This window comes from Labrus mixtus, chromosome 21 (assembly GCF_963584025.1).
Source record: "Labrus mixtus chromosome 21, fLabMix1.1, whole genome shotgun sequence".
Classification (NCBI taxonomy): Eukaryota; Metazoa; Chordata; class Actinopteri; order Labriformes; family Labridae; genus Labrus; species Labrus mixtus.
In genome coordinates this window covers 230,530-253,029 of record NC_083632.1, presented here as the reverse complement: position 1 = coordinate 253,029, position 22,500 = coordinate 230,530, and the positions used below count along the sequence as shown (strand labels likewise).

General features: G+C 42.9%; 2 protein-coding genes across 3 annotated transcripts in view; one reads left to right on the top strand and one right to left on the bottom strand.

The window, feature by feature from the left end:
* Nucleotides 1-22,500, top strand: part of arg1 (arginase 1) — a 213,217-nt gene that overhangs the window by 131,150 nt on the left and 59,567 nt on the right. The window lies entirely within an intron of this gene.
* ankfn1 (ankyrin repeat and fibronectin type III domain containing 1) overlaps nucleotides 1-22,500 on the bottom strand; it is a 121,018-nt gene that overhangs the window by 55,644 nt on the left and 42,874 nt on the right. The window contains exons 1-2 of one of the 2 annotated variants that reach the window (XM_061027483.1): nucleotides 1,758-3,051; nucleotides 1,457-1,582 (exon numbers count right to left, since the gene is read on the bottom strand). Coding sequence is in view for 1 of the 2 variants with exons in the window: in XM_061027482.1 (XP_060883465.1) it covers nucleotides 1,457-1,582 (126 nt within the window). In the remaining variant the exon portion in view is untranslated. Of the gene's footprint in view, nucleotides 1-1,456; nucleotides 1,583-1,757; nucleotides 3,052-22,500 lie in introns of those variants that run through there. The other variant, XM_061027482.1, reaches the window with a different exon arrangement.

The window sequence follows — 22,500 nt, the reverse complement described above, 5'->3', positions numbered from 1 at the left end:
TACAATGAGGGAGAAGCTCGAGTCCCGCTGGCTGTGTTGTTGTCAGAGCCGTGTTTACATAAAAGTAAACTCCGGCGCTTATTGTTGCTAGGTTACGACCGTTAACTCCTGCTTCCTTCGAGAGTGACCATTAGGTGCTCTGCTTGAAATCTCTACAAGAAAACATGAAAATAATGAACGGCGTCCCGACATCAGCAGACGCTCTACACCAGGAGACCGCTCCCTTGTAAAGACGAGTACATTTCTCCAACGCCGTTGTTGTTGACAAAGCTGATAGCAGAAGTCCCGCCCCCTTCTTGACTCTGAATGGTCTGTGAGGTAGACGTGACTCTGACGAGCGCAGTGGTGTCACTAAAAATTAGCTTTTTTCAACATATTAAAAACAGCTGATGCAGACGGCGTTTTGCGGGCGCTAAACTGCCATTGGATTCATATTGAAAATGGGCGCCGCCAGCGGGGGGAAAGAGACGGCGTTAGTGGATTACTTGAGCTTCTCAAGGTTTTTTTTTATCAGGATTCTACAAAGCTCAGTGAGTGACTGTGTGTAACTGCAATGCACCCTGGGAGTTGTAGTTGACTTTAATCCCTCTTTAGTCTGTATAAAAGTTTTTTTTATTTCCTTATAATTCAGCAAAAGGAGTTTCACTTTCATCAAGAAGTGAATATCTGACGCAGACGCAACACAAGACGCAGTCTAAGAGCACGTTCACATGGACTTAAGTATCCGCGTTTTGATCGGGTACTTTAAGTCTCCTGTTTTTGTGTAAACATCGGATCCTGTTTCACAAACCAGGATGAGCCCGCATCCCGGTGTTGAGAAATCTGATTTTGCTACCTGGATAACTGAAAACGTGATACTGTGGCACGTACACGCCTTACCCCGCTTTCTGACAGCTGACGACAACCTGCGCAGGCGCCACCTCAGCAAAAAACAAACATGGCGGCATCAATGAAATCGCTTCTTCTGTAGCGATGAAGAAAACTGAGTTCACTCTTTGGGTGGTGAAAGGTTTAACAATAATGTCTGTGGTGAGCAGGCTGCAGGACGCCGGTTTACCAACACGTACATCAGAGCGAGTCAGGTGACGTTTGGAAAGAGCTGAAGAAACTTTAATACGTCACCAAACATCAGAACGACAGACGGCACAGCGCTCTCGTTCTTCTCAGATTTCTAAATCGCTGCCGCTGTGCAGGCGCCTGCACAAATAAGACGCAGTAACCATAAACCAGGATGATCGAGATGAAGAACCAGGTTTCTGTGAGTCCAGGTCAACACCAGATCCTGAATGTGATCAGAACCAGGAGAAGACTCAGAACCGGGACACTAAAGAGAAATGTGGGTTTTTCCTGTAAAAAAATCAGACACTTATTTCATTCAACGATGCTTTTAGTGTGTGTGTGTGTGTGTGTGTGTGTGTGTGTGTGTGTGTGTGTGTGTGTGTGTGTGTGTCCTCACCTGTCCAGACTCAGTGAGGATCGAGGGATTCCCGTGTAAAACAGGGGCTTCAAGTCTCTGATCAGAGCATCTCCTGCCGGCCTGTGAGTCCACGTCTGAGCCAACCGAGAGAGCTTATAGTCTGACCTGACACACACACACACACACACACACACACACACACAAACACACACACACACACACAGGGGAAGAGAAGGATGGATAAGCGCCTGTAGACAAAATATCCACCGCTGATAGAAATCCACACCGATAGCTGAGGAGAGAGAAAGTGGTCTGCAGGTGTTTCCAGGTGAAATCTCACCAGAATGAGCAGAACGAGATCCGAGAGAACAACAACAGGATGTTCAGAAAGTTCTCACGCCTTCCGCCCACCTTTCTTCCTGCGCCGAGAGTCCGAACATCAAACACTCAGAATAAATAAAAATCTAACGTTTTCAGTTTCAGAGTTTCTTCTGCATCCTCGCTCCGTCGTGTCAAACTGTCCACAGCATCGTCACGGTAACAACCGCTGCTTTTACATCACGACTGTGAGACGATCGTTCTCAGAAGAGTTTGATTCACATTGTTTTATTTAAACGGTTTCTGTAGAATCAAATTAATTCTCCTTTTCCGGTAAGAGAAACAGAGACTGAAGGACTCAGTCTGACCTCCCGATGGACTCAAACAGTCCAGTTTGATTTAAACTGGATCCCAGTCTCTCTCCTGTACTGGTCCAAAATCCTGCCCCAGAAGCAAAAATCCAAAGAGACGAGCAGAGGGGACACCTGTGGGATCGTAATCAGACAAAACAAAGTTGCTCCAAAGCTGTCGAAGTACGTTTAAAATGTGCAAACGATTGTAGAATCTGTGTTCCTGTTTCTGAGGATTTTAATCGCAAAGGCTGGAAGGTGAAAGACCTGGAGGAGGTCCAACAGGCGGGTCAGCAGCAGATCTATCCCAGCGTGTGAGTCTCCTCGGCTGGATTAAAACCTCTCTGTCTGATGCCTCCTGGCTGCCTCCGGCTCTCCTGAGCTCTGGATCATCATCAAGAGGGGGAAGGGGGCACAGACTCCGGCAGCCCCCCCCCCACTGAAGATGCTCGGTCCTGAGTGTGAGAGCGAGAGAGAGCGCCCGGTGTCTGTCTGCTCCTCAGTGTGGAGCTCCGGCTCTGAATGACTGAACTGAACACCTGCTCAGCAGCGGACACATCGCGACGCATCGGCAAACACACACACACACACACACACACACACACACACACACACAGCAGAGAGAGAGAGAGAGAGAGAGAGAGAGAGAGAGGGAGAGAGAGGGAGAGATAATGAGATAGGGATGTTTGAGTGGAAGAGCGTGCAGTGTGTGTGTGTGTGTGTGGGCTTTTGTGTAAGGGGGTTGGTGGTTTTTTTCAGTAATGTAAATCATACACACACACACACACACACACACTATGTAAACGCTGATGGAGGAGGGTCTGCAGCTTCAGCTTCTTTGAAAAGACTGAGAAAATACAAAGGGCGAACGAGGGGAGTTTAGGAGGTGAGAGAGACTGAACAGGAGATCAAAATCACTTAGTGGAAACAGAAAATTAAGAACAAGAAAAAACATAAAAACTGTGACTTCCAGAAACACTCAAAGGCAATCAAATGTTTTTGGCAGTGGTGTTCGGATGTTGAGCTGAATATTTCTCCCTGTAGAGGCTGTTTGAGTATTTGAGTGAGTCACGACTTCAGAAAAACACAGTGTAAAGGCTGTGTAAAAATGTAAAGAGTAACAGAATGTCATGATTTGTACAAATGTGTGTGATATGTGTTATTGGCAACAAACTCAGAATGGGCGTATAATTCTTCAAACATATTTTAATTTCTCAGTTTCAATATTTTATGTGTCGTCTTTGTGCTGGAAAAAAAAATGTACTTAAAAAATTTACTTAAAAAGTAATAAGGGGTTTCATTTAGGGGAGGGACCGATATGGGTCTTTTGGGGCCGATACCGATATCAATATTGGGGAGAGAAAAAAACTCTGATGCAGACATATGATCCCTCAAATGCAGTCATCAAACACTGGTGGAAAAGATACCCAATATAACGTAGACAAAATGGTCGACTGGAAAGTAAAAGTGCATGAACGGTGTCAGCGCTTGACCCTCTGGAGAGTGATGATGCGTGTTGTTATCCAAACAGCTGGAGACTGGAGAATACATTGCGTATTATCGGCACATATCTGCGATCAAATTAGCCGATACTTGATATGCTAATATCGGCTGGTCGATAAATTGGTTGGGAAACCAACTACAGTGTGTGCATGCTGCCTCCTGCTGTATCGGACTGTACACACACCCAGGTGTACTCGGGTACAGCACGATGTTTTTGTGCGGTCGCTCCGAGCGCTCAAGTTGAAAATCTTTCAACTTTTCAGAAAGGCGCTGTTGACGTCACCGGCACTCTTTTCCAAATGTATGATATTCCCCGTATTATAGCGACCCACAGATCATATCCTCTTTGCTCCGTGTCTGCTAGGGTAAAAAAACAATCTCAAATAGAAAACATGCAGTAAAAAAGTAATGGAGCAGTGTCGCTCATACAGTGGCCGTTGTCAACAAACTGTTGTCATGGAGACAGGACGGACGTGCAGCGCTTTTCTTCTCAGCGCACGAACGCTTCATGCAGACACTCCCGAGCGCACAGCCAACACTTCCCTCCCTGGAAAATCCTCCAGGTGGACACGGGGCCTAAGATTTCAGGTATTGTGTTATCTGTTTTTTTTTTTTTCAACTTCTCTTTATTGGGGTTTTTTCTTTTTTCAAATACAGATACAAAAAAACATGAATATTCATACCTCAAACCAACACAAAAATCTAAATAAATAAATAAAAATACAAGATATAAAAAAAATCAGTAAAACACAAATATAATACCAAAATAATAAGATAAAAAGATTAAAATAGTAATAATAATACAACTTGGAGGATGTCTAGTGTTCTGGATTTTACTAAATTATTCTTTTTTCCTGGGGTTGTTTTTGTTATAGTAGTCTATAAATGGCTGCCATATTGAGTAAAACATATTTATCCTTCCTCTCAGGGTAAATTTTATTTTTTCTAACTGCAAATGCTTCATTACATCATTCATTAAAGCTTGATAAACTGGAGGATTTTTTTGTTTCCAGTTCAGCAGAATTAATCTTCTTGCTAACAGTGTTACAAAGCATATCACATTCTTCTGGTTGTTTGATAAAGAGAGCTCCATAGCAGCTGACCCAACCCCAAACATTGCAAGAACCGGGTCTGGATTGATATATGATTTATGATTTATATTTCTGGAAAATCTCAGACAAACTTTGGAATATCTTGATCCAGTAGTTGGCGATGCTTGGACAAGTCCAGAACATATGTGCCAATGAGGCCGGTACCTGTCCACAACGATCACAGAGTGGGTTTACAGCAGGGAACATTTTAGAAGGTTTCAATTTTGATAGATGAAGCCTGTGTAAAATTTTGAATTGTATCAGTCCATGTCTGGTACATACAGATGAAGAGTGCACATGATCCTGAGCCTTAGTCCATTGGTTTCCTGAGATTTCCACTTCAAGGTCCTCCTGCCAAGCCTCTTTTAGATGTTCAAGTGTGGCTGTACAGTCCATTTGTGACAGAATGTTATAAATCTTAGATATAGACCCTTTTTTTAATGGATCAGGTAGGAGCACTGAGTTCATGATACATTCGGGGGGCTGATCCGGGAAGGACGGGAACCTTTCCTTAACAAAACTTCGGATTTGCAAATATTTGAAGAAGTCTCTATTATGTATGTTGAATTTTACCTGTAACTGACGAAATGATGAAAAGATCTTATCAGTAAACAGATCTTGTATGGATTGTATTCCTTTCAGGTGCCATTTGTTAAATGTAGAATCTAAAAGTGAAGGAGTGAATGTATGATTGTTACCCAGTGGAGTGTGCACTGAACATTCTTTCCAATGAAAGTGTTTCCTTATCTGGGTCCAGATTCTCACTGAATGGGAAACAACTGGATTTTTAAGCTTAATTTTAAGAGTAGGTAATGCCGAATATATCAGAGTCTTTAGTGAAGTGGGGGAACAACTTTGATTTTCCATCCATGCCCAGCCAGCCCCCCGTTTATGACACCAAAAAGAAAGGGAACGTATATTACAAGACCAATAATAGAGCTGAAAACAAGGCAACCCCATACCTCCTGTAGATTTTGGTCTCTGTAAAAATGTTTTTTAAATTCTAGGAGTCTTTTTATTCCATATAAAGTTAGATATTAAAGAATCTAACTTCTTGAAAAAAACTTTGGTAATGAGAATCGGGAATGCACTGGAAAAGGAATAAAAACTTGGGTAAAATATTCATTTTGATGATATTGATTCGACCTGCTAATGAAATTGGAAAGTTAGCCCATCTATCTAGGTCCTGTACTGTTTGATCATATAGTTTTGAAAGGTTATGTTTAAAAAGACTGGAGTATTCTTGGGTTATATTAATTCCCAAGTATTTGAATTTACCTGAAGTTGCAAATGGGTAGGATGTGAAAGAATTAATACTTTGGTGTGCTTTTACATTTATCGGGAATAGTATGCTCTTTGATGAATTGAGTTTGTATCCTGAGATAGCTCCAAAATCGGATATTATGGACATTATGATTGGTAATGATATTGCAGGATTGGAGATATATAGTAATAAATCATCCGCGTATAGCGACGCTTTGTATTCAGTCCCTTCTCTTTTTATTCCTATATATTCCTTTGCTGTGCGTAATGAAACAGCAAGAGGTTCGATGGCTAAGGCAAATAATAATGGTGATAAGGGACATCCCTGTCTTGTAGAGCGGCTCAGTGGAAAGTAACTGGACCTAATATTGTTTGTCTGTGCGGAGGCCTGGGGTTTTGCATATAATAATCTAATTAGAGAAACAAATCTGGTGCCGAATCCGAACCTTGACAAGGCCGAGAAGAGGTAGTAGGTATTGTGTTATCTGTTACTTGAAATAATGCTTTACTTTGTTTCTGTCAGATTCATTTTTTGAAAACAAACATGATGAAAATATGCTGCCTAGAAGCCCCGCCCTCTTTCAGAATGATCATGCATCAGAGCCAATCAGAAGGTAAGAACAGTGGAATGTTGGGCTGCCTTGATGCTTTGATGTTTGCAGGATTCTAGAACTGTGCTGTTCCCTTTAAAGGAGTAAGGAGACATCAAGGCTCAGTGAGAAACACATTCACCTCTACTATCCACAGAGACAAGACGTGTTCACTACTCCAGAAGGATCTACGACAGTATTAACTACAGAGAGCATTTTAAACAGTCTACTAAAGACAACTTGAATCTACTGCAGCCTGCGATCGACTAATTCAGTCTGAAAAAGTCTGATTGAGACAACTTCAAGTCTGCGACAGACTGCTCGAGACTAAATTAGTCACAAAAGTCTGATAAAGAAAGCGCCATGGATTCAAGACCAGAACCTGGAAACCAGGCTGCATCTGCTGCCGCTCAGGGCGCTCAGTATCCTCCTGATGAGGTCCATTACCTGAAAGACGCCCTTCACGATGCTCACAGCGAGATCTGGAACCTCCATGATACGATGATCAGTGACACTGAGTCCTGGGCAGAAGAAAGGCTGTATCTGTGCCATAAGGTTCACAATGGACGGTACAGAGTCAACCGGCTGCAGGACCTCATGGACATCAGGCAAAATGGTTTCAAGGACGAACTTCAGAGGAGCATCCAGACCATCTCCAAACAAGAGCTGGAGATCGCCCGCCTCAACACCAGCCTCAAGTTGAAGGATGATCAGATGGAGGCTGCCAAGAGCTTCGACAAGGAGCAGATGGAGAAGAAGGAGGCACAACTGGAGGCAGAGAGGAAGATCAACTCTGAGCTCAGAGATCAGATGTTTAAGGCATCTCTGGAGAGCCATAAGACCGCTTCTCTGCACAAGGACACCCAGATGAGGTTGGACCTCACAAAGCAGCAGGTCCAGCAGAGAGACTACTTTATCCTAACTCTTAGGAAGGAGAAGGAGGGTCTCTCTCAGAAACTCTTGGAGACCTCAGCCCAGCTGAGGAGGAGAGAAAATGAATCCTTCCAAAACGATCCTCAGGAGGAAAATGAAAAGGCTCTGCAGGAGAAGTTCACGAAGGAGATGGAGGAGAAAGAAAAGATGTGGATGTCCAGAATCAACGAGGCAGAGCAGGAGAAATCAGAGCTGGTAGAGGAGAACCAGAAATTGTCTACCAGTGTCAAAGAGATGGAAAAGGAGAACAAAGTCCTTGACAAGACAAAGGAGACTTTGACAACCAGAATCGAGGTGCTGGAGATGAACAATGAAAAACAGGCTGATGAAGAACACAGCTTGATCACTAGAGTTCAGGAGGTGGAGATGGAAAACAAAGAACGGGTCAACAAAGAAACGACCCTGATGGCCAGAATCGAAGAGCTGGAGAAAGAACAGAAAGAACTCAAGCTCCGTCTCACCAAAAAGAAGAAGAAGAAGAGAGGCTACTGGTCCAAAACCATTAAAGGGAAGACGGAGGAAGAGCAACAAAAAGAGAAAGAAGAGAAGGAATGGAAACAAAGAGAGAAGGAAGAACAGAAGAAGAAAGACAAGGAGGAGAAGACGAGGAACAGAAGTTCCTGGAGGTTCTGGAAGAAAAGAGATGAGGAAAAAACTCCTTGTAGCTCCGCTGAGGTCGGGCAACAGTAGTTTCTTCTTCCTCTCTCTCACTCCATCCTCCTCCTCCTCATTCATCACCATCCTCTCTTCATCCTATCATCCAACCCCCCGCTCCACCTCCCTCCCTTCTTTCCTCTCGTTCCCCTCGTCATTAATAACACTAACAGATGGCACGGCGGTGCAGCGGTTAGCGCTGTGGCCCCACAGAAGGGTCCTGGGTTTGAATCCTCGGCCGGTCTTTCTGTGTGGAGTTTTTCCATGTTCTCCCCGTGCGCATTGAGGTTTTCTCTGGGTGCTCCAGTTTTCCTCCCACAGACTAAAGACATGAGCGTTAGGTTAATTAGTGACTCTATAATAATAATGATAAAGGATAATTCTCAGAATAACATTTTAAACATATTTCTGCATGTGTCTGCCTTTCACATGAAAAACTACAAAATCAATAAAACTAACACATTACATATGTTATACTTGATGGTTCTTATTTGGAGTTTAATTTTAATGTTTGTAATGCTTGTTTTTTTTATGTGAAACTTTTTCAGTCGTGACCAGGACTCAAATATTCCTGGTCAATTAACAGTAAAAAAATATCCATAAAAAATGGAAAGGATCGATGTGGGCTGTAAAAAGATGGTGTGATACCTTTAATTTAAAACAGAACTAACTACTAACAGGTCATTAAAGTTCACCTCCTCTGCTGATCGCCATTTTATAACGCACATGCCTAAACTAAACGTGGGCAAAGGTTCAGATTGCGAGGTGAAAGTATGAAGGAATAATGCCAGGATAAGTCTGCAGAGGGCGCTAAACGCCATAGTTCCCCGATATAAGATAAGATAAGATTAACTTTATTGTCTTGGACTTCACAGAGCTCTGATGCAGCAGCAACCAAGAATGTCACCAGACGGCTTCAAGCCTCTACGTGAGCAGCTGAAACCTCTTACATAGACTCTCTTCTCCCAGACTTGAGGTCTCATTTATAAAAGAGTGCGTAGAATCCATACTAAAAATGTACGTGCGCCAAAAACCCGGAAATGGCGTGCGCACAAAATGATTCAGATTTATAAAACCGTTCGTACGCACACCTGCACACAATGTTCCCTTTATAAATCACGATCCACCTGGAAATGTGCGCACGTAGATTAGTCCCATGTTCCGCCCTCTACACGCCCACATTCAACCAGAAACGCTCAACGCAAAGCAGCTCGTGAATGAAAATGCATACAAACGAGGGGGCGGAGCTAAGGTTTCCAGCCCTGGATCGCGGCGAAACCCGGAAGTTTAGACAAAGAAACGAAAGTTTCTGACCCAGAAACAGAGGAGTTTGTGAATGAAGTGAAGGATAAAATGGACATATGGATAGTTTACTGCAGCAGGAGGATCACAAACTGAAGAACAATCAGAGAGAGACACCACGTCGCTGCTGCATTCACCCAATCAGAGAGAGACACCACGTCGCTGCTGCATTCACCCAATCAGAGAGAGACACCACGTCGCTGCTGCATTCACCCAATCAGAGAGAGACACCACGTCGCTGCTGCATTCACCCAATCAGAGAGAGACACCACGTCGCTGCTGCATTCACCCAATTAGAGAGAGACACCACGTCGCTGCTGCATTCACCCAATCAGAGAGAGACACCACGTCGCTGCTGCATTCACCCAATCAGAGAGACACCACGTCGCTGCTGCATTCACCCTGTCCTCCTACAGCGCCAAAACATCCAGCGTTCATCATTACGCACGAGAATATCTCCAATGTTTACATGTTTACATGTTAACAGGACCCACACTGACTTCTTCATATTGTCAGAGTGCTCACGTCAGTCAGCAGTCTCCCTCACTCTATCATATTAGTAATCAAAGGTTTGATCAACGAACAAAAACGTTTGATTGTTGGTCCTTTTTTTCGTGGTAAACTCCGTCTGCTCTGTGACTCATTATGAGGATATATAGACCTAACGATCGTGTCAGAGATGACCTGACTTAATGTCCACACTTGAATTACTTACAGAATAAATACGTGCAGCTGATGAAGATGTGCTGAGTCTGGAGAAGGTGAAATGTGTGAAGCCACCGCCGTGTCTCTGTGCGCTCTGTGCGTCTTGATACAGTCATCTTTATTAAAACTAAAAAGCACACTTGATGATAAATGCTCGATATTTAAAGATATTAATGCAAACTGGTGGCTCTATGGTCTCTGTGTTAGTCTAATGTTTAACTCTACATCAGTGATTACATTAGTGTTCAAGTCCGGTCCTCTGAGGTCCGTCCGGGATAATGAAGGTGCTGATGCAATGTGTATGTGGCGGACTTTTATTTTTTGTTTATATATTGTCATAATGAAAGTGACTTATCGGAAACGGCTCACTACATGCGCGATTATAGCCTAAATAAAACCATCCGTTTGAATGATTCTGATGACGTGGATCTGTCAGTAAAGTTTGATATTTAGTTAAATAAAATGTGGAAGAGGCATCAATATATCTGCAGGCTTCAATTCACCACTTCTCTGTCTGTGTCACCAATTTCCCATGCCTCCAAAATGAACGTACGCCTGGGTCACAGTTTGCTGACCGGTGCGCTCATTTTACCGTCAGGTTTGTTTTTATAGATCACAAACTTTGTGTGGGAAAAGGCGTACGCCAGTTTCAGATCCCGTTTTGTGCGTATGCAACGGTTATAAATGAGACCCCTGGAGAGCAGCCCTGCAGCGTTCTGCCACCCCCCCATCGTAACGGACCATTGCTCATCAACTTGTAACTGTTTTTAGATATGTTGCTGGCTGTTTTCTGGATTTTTTTGCTGATTTCTTTTCTACTCTCTTTTTATTTGTGTCCCCTCTTCTATGCTGTGAAATAAAGGTTTTGAATTGAATTGAATGTGATGAGGATTTACTGAAGCCATTAGGTCTCTGTTTGACTCTCTGCATCTGTTTCTGATACTTTAAAATGGGAACATTGACTAAATAAAGAGTATTAAATAATAGACATCTATTAGGATATTCAGCAGAATAATAATATGTAATATCAACACAATGATCAAATATAAAAAGTTTAAAAAGACTGTAATATGAGTCCTGTGGAAGAAGAACAGCTGTAAGAGTTCATATCTCAAGTCAGACAGAAAGATGGAGAATCGACACAGACAGAGAGGCTGATTACGTGCTACGTACTACCGGTGAGCGTATTGCATCATTTCCTGTTCTGTTCTCCTCTGTACTGTGTTACTGTGTACCAACTCTTACCTTAGCTTAGCAGTTAGCTTTATTTACAACGGCTTCTTTTTCTGTCTCTCCCTCTCCTGCTCTCTCTTGCTCTACGTGTCAGATGTTAAGTTATTCCTCGTCCTCCTTTAGTGATAATGATACATGTAAGAAATGTAGTTTATTTTTAGTTTTGGAGGCGAGGGTGTCTGAGTTAGAGAGACGGCTCCGCACCATTGAGTCAGAGTCATCGTATGCAGCAGTAGTTAGCCAGCCACCTGTAGCCGGTGCGGGCCGACATAGCTTGGCTTCCCCCCCGGTAACTCCTGAGCAGCCGGGAGGCAGTGGCTGGGTTACTGTCCGAGGGAAGCATAGTCGAAAATCGAAGCACACGGTTCCCCACCAACCACTTCACGTTTTAAACTAATTTTCCCCACTCAGCGACACACCCGCTGAGAATAAAACTCTGATTATTGGAGACTCCATAGTCCGAAACGTGAAGCTAGTGAAGTCAGCGGGCATAGTTAGGTGTATACCCGGGGCCAGAGCGGGCGACATCGCATCTCATTTAAAGTTGCTGACAAAGACTAAAGGTAGATTTGATACAATCGTAATTCATGTCGGCACTAATGACTCCCGACTACGCCAGTCTGAAGTCACTAAGGTTAATGTGGAGTCGGTGTGTACTAAGACGATGTCGGACTCCGTAGTGTTCTCTGGTCCCCTCCCAAATCAGACCAGTGATGACATGTATAGCCGCATGTCATCACTCAACCGCTGGCTGTCGAGGTGGTGTCCAGCAAACGATGTGGGCTTCATAGATAACTGGCAGTCTTTTTGGGGAAAACCTGGTCTGCTAGCTAGAGACGGCATCCATCCCACTTTGGACGGTGCAGCTCTATTATCTAGAAACATAGCAGAGGTTATTAGTCCAAAACCCTGACAACAACACAGAGTTCAGACCAGGAGGCAGAGCTGCAGTCTTACACTTAGATCTGTCTCCCAGTCACTATAGCTGTAATACTGAATCGAACTGTAGTTATACTATAGGTACTGTGTCTGTCCCCCGGCCCAGACCCGTTTTTATAAGTCATCCAAACGTAGACAAAAAAGGCGTAAATCGTCAAAATCTCATTAGAATCAAAACTACGAATACGACTTTGCAAAAAAAATCAGAAAATTCACTGCAGACTTTTGAACATTAGGTCCTTAGCATCCAAATCTCTTTTAGTGAATGATCTGATATCAGATCAGCATATTGATTTACTTTGTTTGACTGAAACCTGGCTGTGTCGAGATGAATATGTTAGTTTGAATGAATCCACTCCTCCCAGTCATTTTAGTACTCATATACCTCGAGACACCGGACGAGGTGGTGGAGTAGCAGCTATTTTTAATTCCAGTCTTTTAGTTAACCCTCGACCAAAGCTGAATTTTTCTTCTTTTGAAAGCCTTGTTCTTAGTCTTCCACATCCAGTCTCAAGAACCTTTCAGCCAGTTCTAGTTTAGTAGTTTACCGCCCTCCTGGCCCATATTCTGAGTTTTTATCTGAGTTTGCAGAATTTTGATCAGACTTAGTCCTTAGCAGTGATAGAATAATTGTTGTAGGTGACTTCAATATCCATGTGGATGTTGATAATGATAGCCTTAGCACAGCTTTCATGTCATTATTAGACTCTATTGGTTTCACCCAGGGTGTAAACGAACCTACTCATCGTTTCAACCAAACCCTGGATCTTGTTTTAGCTTATGGCATTGAAATCCATAACCTTACAGTTTTCCTAGAAAATCCTCTTCTATCAGACCATTTCCTTATTACATTCGACTTTGTCCTGCCAGAATTATCTCTGCTTAATAAAAATGTGCTCTCGTTTATCTGATAGTGCTGTGGCTAGATTTAAGGAAGCTATTTCAGCTGTTTTTGATTCAGTACCGTGTTTCAACCCAGTTGGAAACTCTTATGATAGCTTTAGTCCCTCTCAGCTAGATCAGTTTGTTGATAGTGCAGTGGATTCGCTGAGAGTTACTCTTGATTCGATTGCTCCCCTGAAACAGAAGGTTGTCAAACGGCAGAGAATAGTTCCATGGTTCAACTCAGAAACCCGTACTCTAAAACAATCGTCGCGAAATTTTGAAAGAATATGGCGCTCGACCAAAACGGTAGAATCTCGTTTATTCTGGCAGGATAGTCATGGAAAATATATGAAGGCTCTACGTCACGCCCGAGCTGCCTACTACTCCTCTCTAATCGAGGAAAACAAAGGCAATCCTAGATACCTTTTCAGCACTGTAGCCAGGCTGACAGAGAGTCATGGCTCCATTGAGCCTTGTATTCCTCTAGCCCTCAGCAGTAATGACTTCCTGAGCTTTTTCAACAACAAAATTCTAGACATCAGAGACAAAATTAGTAACCTCCTGCCCTTACCTGGTGCAGATACGTCTGATACGGCAGAGACAGTTCCAGGACCAGATATTAGTCTAGACTGTTTTTCTCCAATCGACCTTTCAGAGCTAAATTCAATTATTTCTGCGTCGAAACCGTCAACCTGTCTTTTAGACCCAATCCCAACCAAGCTGTTTAAGGAAGTCTTTCCCTTAGTTAGCAACTCTATATTAGATATGATCAATATGTCTTTACTGGCAGGCTATGTACCACAGGCATTTAAAGTAGCGGTATTCAAACCTCTACTCAAAAAACCTACTCTAGATTCAGGAACTCTTGCTAACTACAGACCTATATCCAACCTTCCTTTTATCTCAAAGATCCTGGAGAAGGTGGTAGCTAATCAGCTGTGTGACTTTCTCCATGACAACAGTTTATTTGAGGAGTTTCAGTCAGGATTTAGAGTCCACCATAGCACTGAGACTGCACTAGTTAAAGTTACAAACGATCTACTTCTAGCTTCAGACAGGGGACTTCTGTCTGTGCTCGTCTTGTTAGATCTTAGTGCTGCTTTTGACACCATTGACCATCAGATTCTATTATACAGACTAGAACATTTACTTGGAATTACAGGGACTGCTTTAAGTTGGTTTGAATCCTACTTATCAGACCGATCTCAGTTTGTACATGTTAATGATAAGTCCTCTATGCACACCAAAGTTAGCCATGGAGTGCCACAAGGTTCAGTGCTTGGACCAATTCTCTTTACATTATATATGCTTCCTCTGGGAAATATTATGAGGAAACACTCCATACAGTTTCATTGTTATGCAGATGATACTCAGCTTTATGTATCAATGAAGCCCGATGGCACCAGTTAGTTATGTAAGCTAGAAACGTGCCTTAAGGACGTTAGGACCTGGATGACCAGAAATGTTTTGCTACTTAACTCAGACAAGACTGAAGTTATTGTGCTAGGCCCTAAAAACCTCAGAGAGACTTTTTCTAGTTATTTGACTGTCCTTAGTGACATCAGCCTGGCATCTAGCACCACTGTTAGGAATCTAGGAGTTCTTTTTGATCAAGATATGTCTTTTAGCTCTCACATCAGGCAAATTTCAAGAACAGCCTATTTTCACCTTCGTAATATATCCAAGATCAGGAGTATCCTGTCGCAAAGTGATGCAGAAAAACTAGTTCATGCATTTGTTACCTCCAGACTGGATTATTGTAACTCTCTTTTGTCAGGGTGCTCTGGCAAATCTCTAAAGACTCTTCAACTAGTCCAGAATGCTGCAGCTCGTGTACTGACCAGAACTAGGAAGAGGGACCACATTACTCCTGTGTTGGCTTCTCTGCACTGGCTCCCTATACAGTCTAGAATAGAATTCAAGATCCTTCGTCTCACCTACAAAGCTCTAAATGGCCAGGCACCATCTTATCTTAAGGAGCTACTACCCTCGAGAACATTACAGTCCCAGAATGCAGGCCTGCTAGTGGTACCTACAGTCTCCAAGTGCACTATGGGGGGTAAAGCCTTCAGTTATCGGGCTCCTCTCCTCTGGAACCGCCTTCCAGCCGGGGTCCGGGAGGCAGACACAGTCTGTATTTTTAAGAATAGACTTAAAACTTTCCTTTTTGATAAATCTTATAGTTAGGGCTGGTGCTGGTGTAGACCAGCTCTTAGTTATGCTGCTATAGGCTTAGACTACCGGGGGAACTGGCACCCTGAGCTCCTCTCTCTCTCTCTCTCTCTCGCTCTCTGTGCATATACAGTACATCATATTAGTATCTATCTGTAAATCTCAGTCACTAACCACCTACTTTCCTGGGAGCTCTTGAGCTCTCTTAGGCTCCTCAACATCGTTGGTTGACGGCCTGCCAGAACAACCCCCCCTCCCCACCGGATTGTTGATGGACGGCTTGCCAGAACAAGCCCCCCCCCACACCCCCTCCCCTCCTCACCGGATTGTTGATGGACGGCTTGCCTCCCCCCACCCCCTTGCTCCCTATCCCTCTTCCTGCATCTTATCCCATCTCTCCCCTATCTCCTTCCAAGCCCGGCGCAGTCTAGGCCTGTGAAGACTGTTTCGTCATGAGCCGGGGATTCGGCCGAAGATTTCTGCCTTTTAATAAGGCAGTTTTTTCTTACCACTGTAACTTTTGCTGCTTTGCTAAAGTGCTCATGATGGATAGACCAGATCTTTGTAATATAGCAATAAGTAAGGTCTTTTACCTGCTTTATGTAACATAACAATGAGTAAGGTCTTTTACCTGCTTTATATAACATAACAAAGAGTAAGGTCTTTTACCTGCTTTTTGTAACATAACAATGAGTAAGGTCTTTTACCTGCTTTTTGTAACATAACAAAGAGTAAGGTCTTTTACCTGCTTTTTGTAACATAACAATGAGTAAGGTCTTTTACCTGCTTTTTGTAACATAACAATGAGTAAGGTATTTTACCTGCTTTTTGTAACATAACAATGAGTAAGGTCTTTTACCTGCTTTTTGTAACATAACAATGAGTAAGGTCTTTTACCTGCTTTTTGTAACATAACAATGAGTAAGGTCTTTTACCTGCTTTTTGTAACATAACAAAGAGTAAGGTCTTTTACCTGCTTTTTGTAACATAACAATGAGTAAGGTCTTTTACCTGCTTTTTGTAACATAACAATGAGTAAGGTCTTTTACCTGCTTTTTGTAACATAACAAAGAGTAAGGTCTTTTACCTGCTTTTTGTAACATAACAATGAGTAAGGTCTTTTACCTGCTTTTTGTAACATAACAAAGAGTAAGGTCTTTTACCTGCTTTTTGTAACATAACAATGAGTAAGGTATTTTACCTGCTTTTTGTAACATAACAATGAGTAAGGTCTTTTACCTGCTTTATGTAACATAACAATGAGTAAGGTATTTTACCTGCTTTTTGTAACATAACAATGAGTAAGGTCTTTTACCTGCTTTTTGTAACATAACAATGAGTAAGGTCTTTTACCTGCTTTTTGTAAAGTGTCTCGAGATAACACTTGTTATGAGTTGACGCTACACAAATAAAAATTGATCGATTGAATTGATTGATTCAACAATAGGTTAGAGGGGCGGACACTTCATGTGGAGGGAAGTGACTGAACAAAGACAGATCTTATTGCTGCAGAGGATGGAGTGTATTTCACAGAACACATGACACCTTTCATATTGGCAACATTTTTCTGTAATGTTCCTTTAGTATTTGAGTCAGGGCGAGCGAGCAGGTTGCTGGATTCTCAGGTATCTCTGAACGACTGTTTGCTCCCAACTCGTCTTTACTGCTCTGTAAAAAGCATGGAAAAGTACCAACCTCACTGACCCTGCACACACACACACACACACACACACACACACACACACACACACACACACACACACACACACATACACAACTTAGCCCTTAGCAACATTTAGCAAAAGTTAAAGAGGCAAGAAAAAACAACGCTCTCTCTCTATGGGTAAAAAATACGACTGAAGATCTGTAGGCTTTCTTTTGAGCTGTTTTTTAAATGTGTAAATAATCATGTGTCACCACTGATATCTGAATTAGCCATTAGGCGTCAGAGCTCTCGTAGGGCAGTCACACGAGCCTCCATCAGAGGTGATTGACTTGTCCCAATGTACAAGACATCTTTTGGCCAGTCTGCAAAACTTTGGAGCTCTCTGCCCACTGGCATAAAACTAGAGAGCAACAGTAACGCTTTAAACAGAGGACTCAAACAATGTCTAAAATCAAAACATCAGTGCTCACATGAACAGCTTCTGACTGGTTTATTGTTTGATCATGCTGCCTTTGCTCTACAGTTTATGTCTATTTATTCTCTCCTTATTGTTTTCTCTGTTTGATCACTTTTCTCCCTATCTGTTTTCCTTTCTAAAGCCTCCTGTGGACCGGTGTTGAGAACTAGCATGCTTGCTAAAACACTTAAACAATGCATCTGGTTCGTCCAATGTATCTGTGATGTCCATGCCAAATAAAGTCTGTTATTATTAAAGCTTCGGTGCTTCTTGTAACTATCCATCATTAAAATAAAGAGTACATCGTTTGAAAACACGAGGTATTAAGAAGTAACTGAGTATTGAAAATGTTGACCACATCAACACACACACTCTAAACAGAGACTTTAGGGAGCAGCTCACCATAAAACAAGCGACCATTTTAGTCCCTTTACAGATAAGAAAACCCTCAGAAACGCTCCAAACTGGGGGAGAATGTATATGAAATGATCTGTGAGTAAACATGTGGCTAACGTTAGCAGTGCTAGCACCAGCAGCCTGCAGGTTAACGGCCTCTGAGCTGAATGTGGTCACACATCGCTGCGGTTAATAACCAGATGAACCTGACCGCCTTCACAACAAGGCCGCTCGGCTCCTACGACATGCTCTCTGTTCACTGTGTTTACATCCAGATAGTAGAGCGAGGAGTGAAATCACCGGAGCTACGGCCCCGCCTAGTGGCAGGTGGCTGTGTTGCAGTTTGAGTAAAACATCTGACTGGCATGATGCGGCATCACGTGTCAAAAGATAAGAATTAATAATTAGTTTAACTGCAGAGTAAGTCTGATGCTGACTAGCGAGGATGATGATGACGTTTATTTGTTCTAATGCAGCCTCGTATCCGGCCCGACAGCAGGTTTCATCCAGCCTGCGAGACGTTTTGGGAAGAAGGAGGAAATCTATTGAAAAATATTTTGAGATTTTTTATAAATTAAATATTTGTAATACGTATTTTCCCCGAATTGTACTAAAACCTATAATGAGCAACGTAAAGGTTGATATCATGATACGAAAATTAATTAAACGGGGCACTTTGAACTATCTTCTCAGCAGGGAGTATCACGAGCTGCTCCTACATTACACTGGTAATACATCACATCAGCAAACAGGCTGAACACCTGAGAGAGGCGACACAGAATGCAGGTTTTCAAGAGAGATCGAAGGAGCAATATTTCTTTAGTTTTATTTGCTCAGTTGCCAGAATCATATCAAAACTACGGGACTTATCGACAGACACACCGCTGCACTGCGCGCTCATTCTGACGCTCTTCAGTTCTGTCCACACTTCTTACCAGTTTCTCCTGTCTTCACTGATGGAAAACGTACTAATAATAACAAAGCTTCCTATGGAGTGAGCCACAAAGAGCAGCTCGTGCAAATAAAAATCAATCCTCTCCGCCATGCGTAACGGCCCAGACCGTCTCCTCACATCCAGAATAAGTGTAGGTTGTGGACACTGACCGGCGTTGAGCCTGATGCATCTCCTGACTAGTTTTACCTCTGGTTATTGTAAAAACAGTAAATTAAAATGAATATTCACTGATTTTATTTACAGATGGTTCATTTTTAGGTCACCCAGAGGTGAACGTGTTGATCACCTTAAAGTTTCAGTGTGACATCACTTCTAAATGCAGTAGCCTGCTGTTGCACCTTTATCACCAGCTTTCATCAGACTGTAAAAATATAACTATTACTGAACATTTCATTCTTATCCGAAAACGATATCACGCACAGGCTGTCCGATCATACAGAGGTCAGCTGGTTTAACCCCGGAGCAGCGCTAAAATACTTCCTCGAATTGCGCACGGAGATGGCACAGATTCACGGCGCATAAAAAGTCAGAGACAGAGTTAGATCACGATAGTGCGGACACAGAGAAGAACGGACTGCCAGACTCATATCAGAAGTCGTTTAAAGGAGTTTACTTAGTTAAAGAAGTTGAACTCCACACGGAGCTGATCAGACTGCTGCGCAACGCTGAAGGATCAATTCAAGTCTGTTGGTTTGGAAACATGTTATCATTTTAAAATGCCTCACACTAAAATACCCAAAGATGACTTCGGTTTTGCATCAAAGACACTCTGTGTGTTTGTGACAACTTATTCACGTGAGCAGGTTTTATCTGTAATGAACCTTAACGAGTACAAACTGTGCTGTTGCCTGACACACACATCTAAAGTCTCTCTCTCTCTCTCTAATGCACTGATCCCAGGGCAGGTAGAATAACCTGTCAAAGTTTCTATAACCTTGAACAGAAATATTGAAACATAATATAATAATCTCAAACAAAACATAATTATTGATGTTTTCTTCTGTAATGTGGTACATTTAAATATTTCCATGTGCCAACATGCAGTTTGCAATGAGTTAACCCCTCTGCTTAATGTACTTTTACATTTTACACCCCGACCCAATAGAACTTTGACACCCCTGTTCTAATGCAATGACTAAAACAGGAGTCTGCTTCTCTAATCCTTTGGAAATGTCAATCTTTCTACTTATTGGTTTCTTGAAATTATTTTTTGAGAAGTGTGTGAATCAGATTTTGCCAAATGTTCAGCTCACATCTAAATTGATTCATTATTATTATTCATTATTATTATACAATGAGCGAGCCCCGTGGAGCAGTCCTGGATTAGACTGTACAAACGGTGCTGACCGGGTTAGTAATGAAATGCTGCTATGTGGAATAATGGCCGAGCTGTTCCTGACACTTTGTAAAGACTGTTATTAAAACCAGCAGCATGTAGAGCGAGCGGAGCAGCTGCTCCCCGACATCTACACGTTCCAAGAACATGAAGAGAAGAAGCCACACGACCACGACAACGACCCAACGACCACGACGATGATGACAACAACAACAACTACTTATATCAACTAAACGTACATTTAACTTCTGACAGCTTCAAAACAACGTCACACTTAGTGCCTGTTTCCACAGACGGCGCATTTTTACATTTCAGAGCGCTACTGTCCAGCGCTCATTGTTGCTAGGTTACCGTCTGCCTCCCTCTGTGATGTCCGTTAGGTGTGTTTTAGCTTCACGGCGGTCTCGAGGCTGAGAGCGTTGAATTGAACATAAATCACAGCAGCGTGAATGTGACCCATGTCTTAATGTTGGAGGAGAAAGTGAAACGCTTCAAAAGTCTGCAGGTTTCTCCGCAGGAAAGACGAGCAACTGCTTAGGGGCTCCGGCCAGAAGGGGGCCTTGTTAATTGTTTAACAATTAAACCCCGCAATAAAACCCGATTCTGATTCTGATTCTGATTCTGATTCGTGATGTGGGAATGAGTTTCATTTGAGTACCTGAAGGTGAGCGGAACAAAGGAAGATGTCAGTGATGGTGTTGGAGTTTCAGCTGCTCAGAAGAAAAGTCTCCGGCTTACATAAGTGAGAGGAAGAAGATATCGCACATCTACAGACTCAACTCCACCCTTTTGTTTTTTTTTTGCAGTATTTGCAGCTGTGCGAGGAGTCAGAGCTGCACCCGAGGGAGATGATGCTCATTGTGACAGAGCACCAACAAACAGCTCTGTTTTGACACCACAAACAACTCCAAACAATTAATGTGCCAACATCCCAGCATCCTCTGCAGAGCCAGCGGCGGTGGCTGCGCCTCATTGGCGCAGAGCTGCCTCAGGAACCTTGTTTCCATGGTTCCCATAGAAGAGCAACAGGTGAAGACGGGCGGGGGGTGGGGGGGAAGAGATGCACAATAAAAGGCTGCTGCACTTTCAGTTTCTATGAAGGCTTTTCATTTCCCTCATTTCAATATTTGTGCTGCTGCTTTTCATCTCTTCACTCCGACAGTTTTCTTCACAGCAACGAATAAAAGACAGTGTGTGTGTGTGTGTGTGTGTGTGTGTGTGTGTGTGTGTCTGTGTGTCTGTGTGTGTGTGTGTGTGTGTGTGTGTGTCTGTGTGTGTGTGTGTGTGTGTGTGTGTGTGTGTGTCTGTGTGTCTGTGTGTGTGTGTGTGTGTGTGTGTGTGTGTGTGTGTGTCTGTGTGTGTGTGTGTGTGTGTGTGTGTGTGTGTGTGTCTGTGTGTGTGTGTGTGTGTGTGTGTGTGTCTGTGTGTGTGTGTGTGTGTGTGTGTGTGTGTGTCTGTGTGTGTGTGTGTGTGTGTGTGTGTGTGTGTGTGTCTGTGTGTGTGTGTGTGTGTGTGTGTGTGTGTGTGTGTGTGTGTCTGTGTGTGTGTGTGTGTGTCTGTGTGTGTGTGTGTGTGTGTGTGCAGGGGATCATGTTTGTATGAAAACCCGCCGTGAGGCCCCCTCAGACCTGCATCTTAGCATTCAAAGATTTGACATGTTTTTGTGTCTGAATCAGTTCTATTTCTAAAACAGTCACGACAGCAGTCTGAGCAGAAACATCCAGAAACATTACAAACACTTGAACGCTACACGGATCTAAAAAGGCCACAGCACAAGGTCACAGAGAAAATGTGAGAAACACGTCTTTGTCTTCTCAGAGCTGCAGGATAATAAGCATGTTACTCAACCGTCTCCGCACAAAGGAACTGAAATCAGGCCAATTAAATGTGAAACGCTGAGAACAAAAAGACCTAAAGTAACTGAGTTTAATGTCAGACCTCAGCTCACCGTGCGCGGAAAGTATCAAAAATACCAAATCTTGTAGAGAGTGAGATGATAAAGGTATCTTACTATCTGATCATTAAGGAAACATGTTGAAGTGCTGGCTTCTCTGACAACAATGCAGCAGCCAGTATGTCCTCCTTCTAACTTTAGATTCTGCTCCTGAATGCTCTGGATTTGTTTGGACCAGAGAAGGTAGGAGGTTTTAAGACACGCCCCCACACGGCCGTTTAGGACGCCCCTCGGTTTGTCAGATATGAGAGCAGTTATCAGGTCAACAGGTGTTGCAGCGATGGAAGCGGGTCAAGAGAAGTGGTTCAGATAGAAGTGATTGTACCCGACCTAAAAAGCCTCTGCATGTTTCTAATAAGCTCCACGAGCAGAAACGTGCTC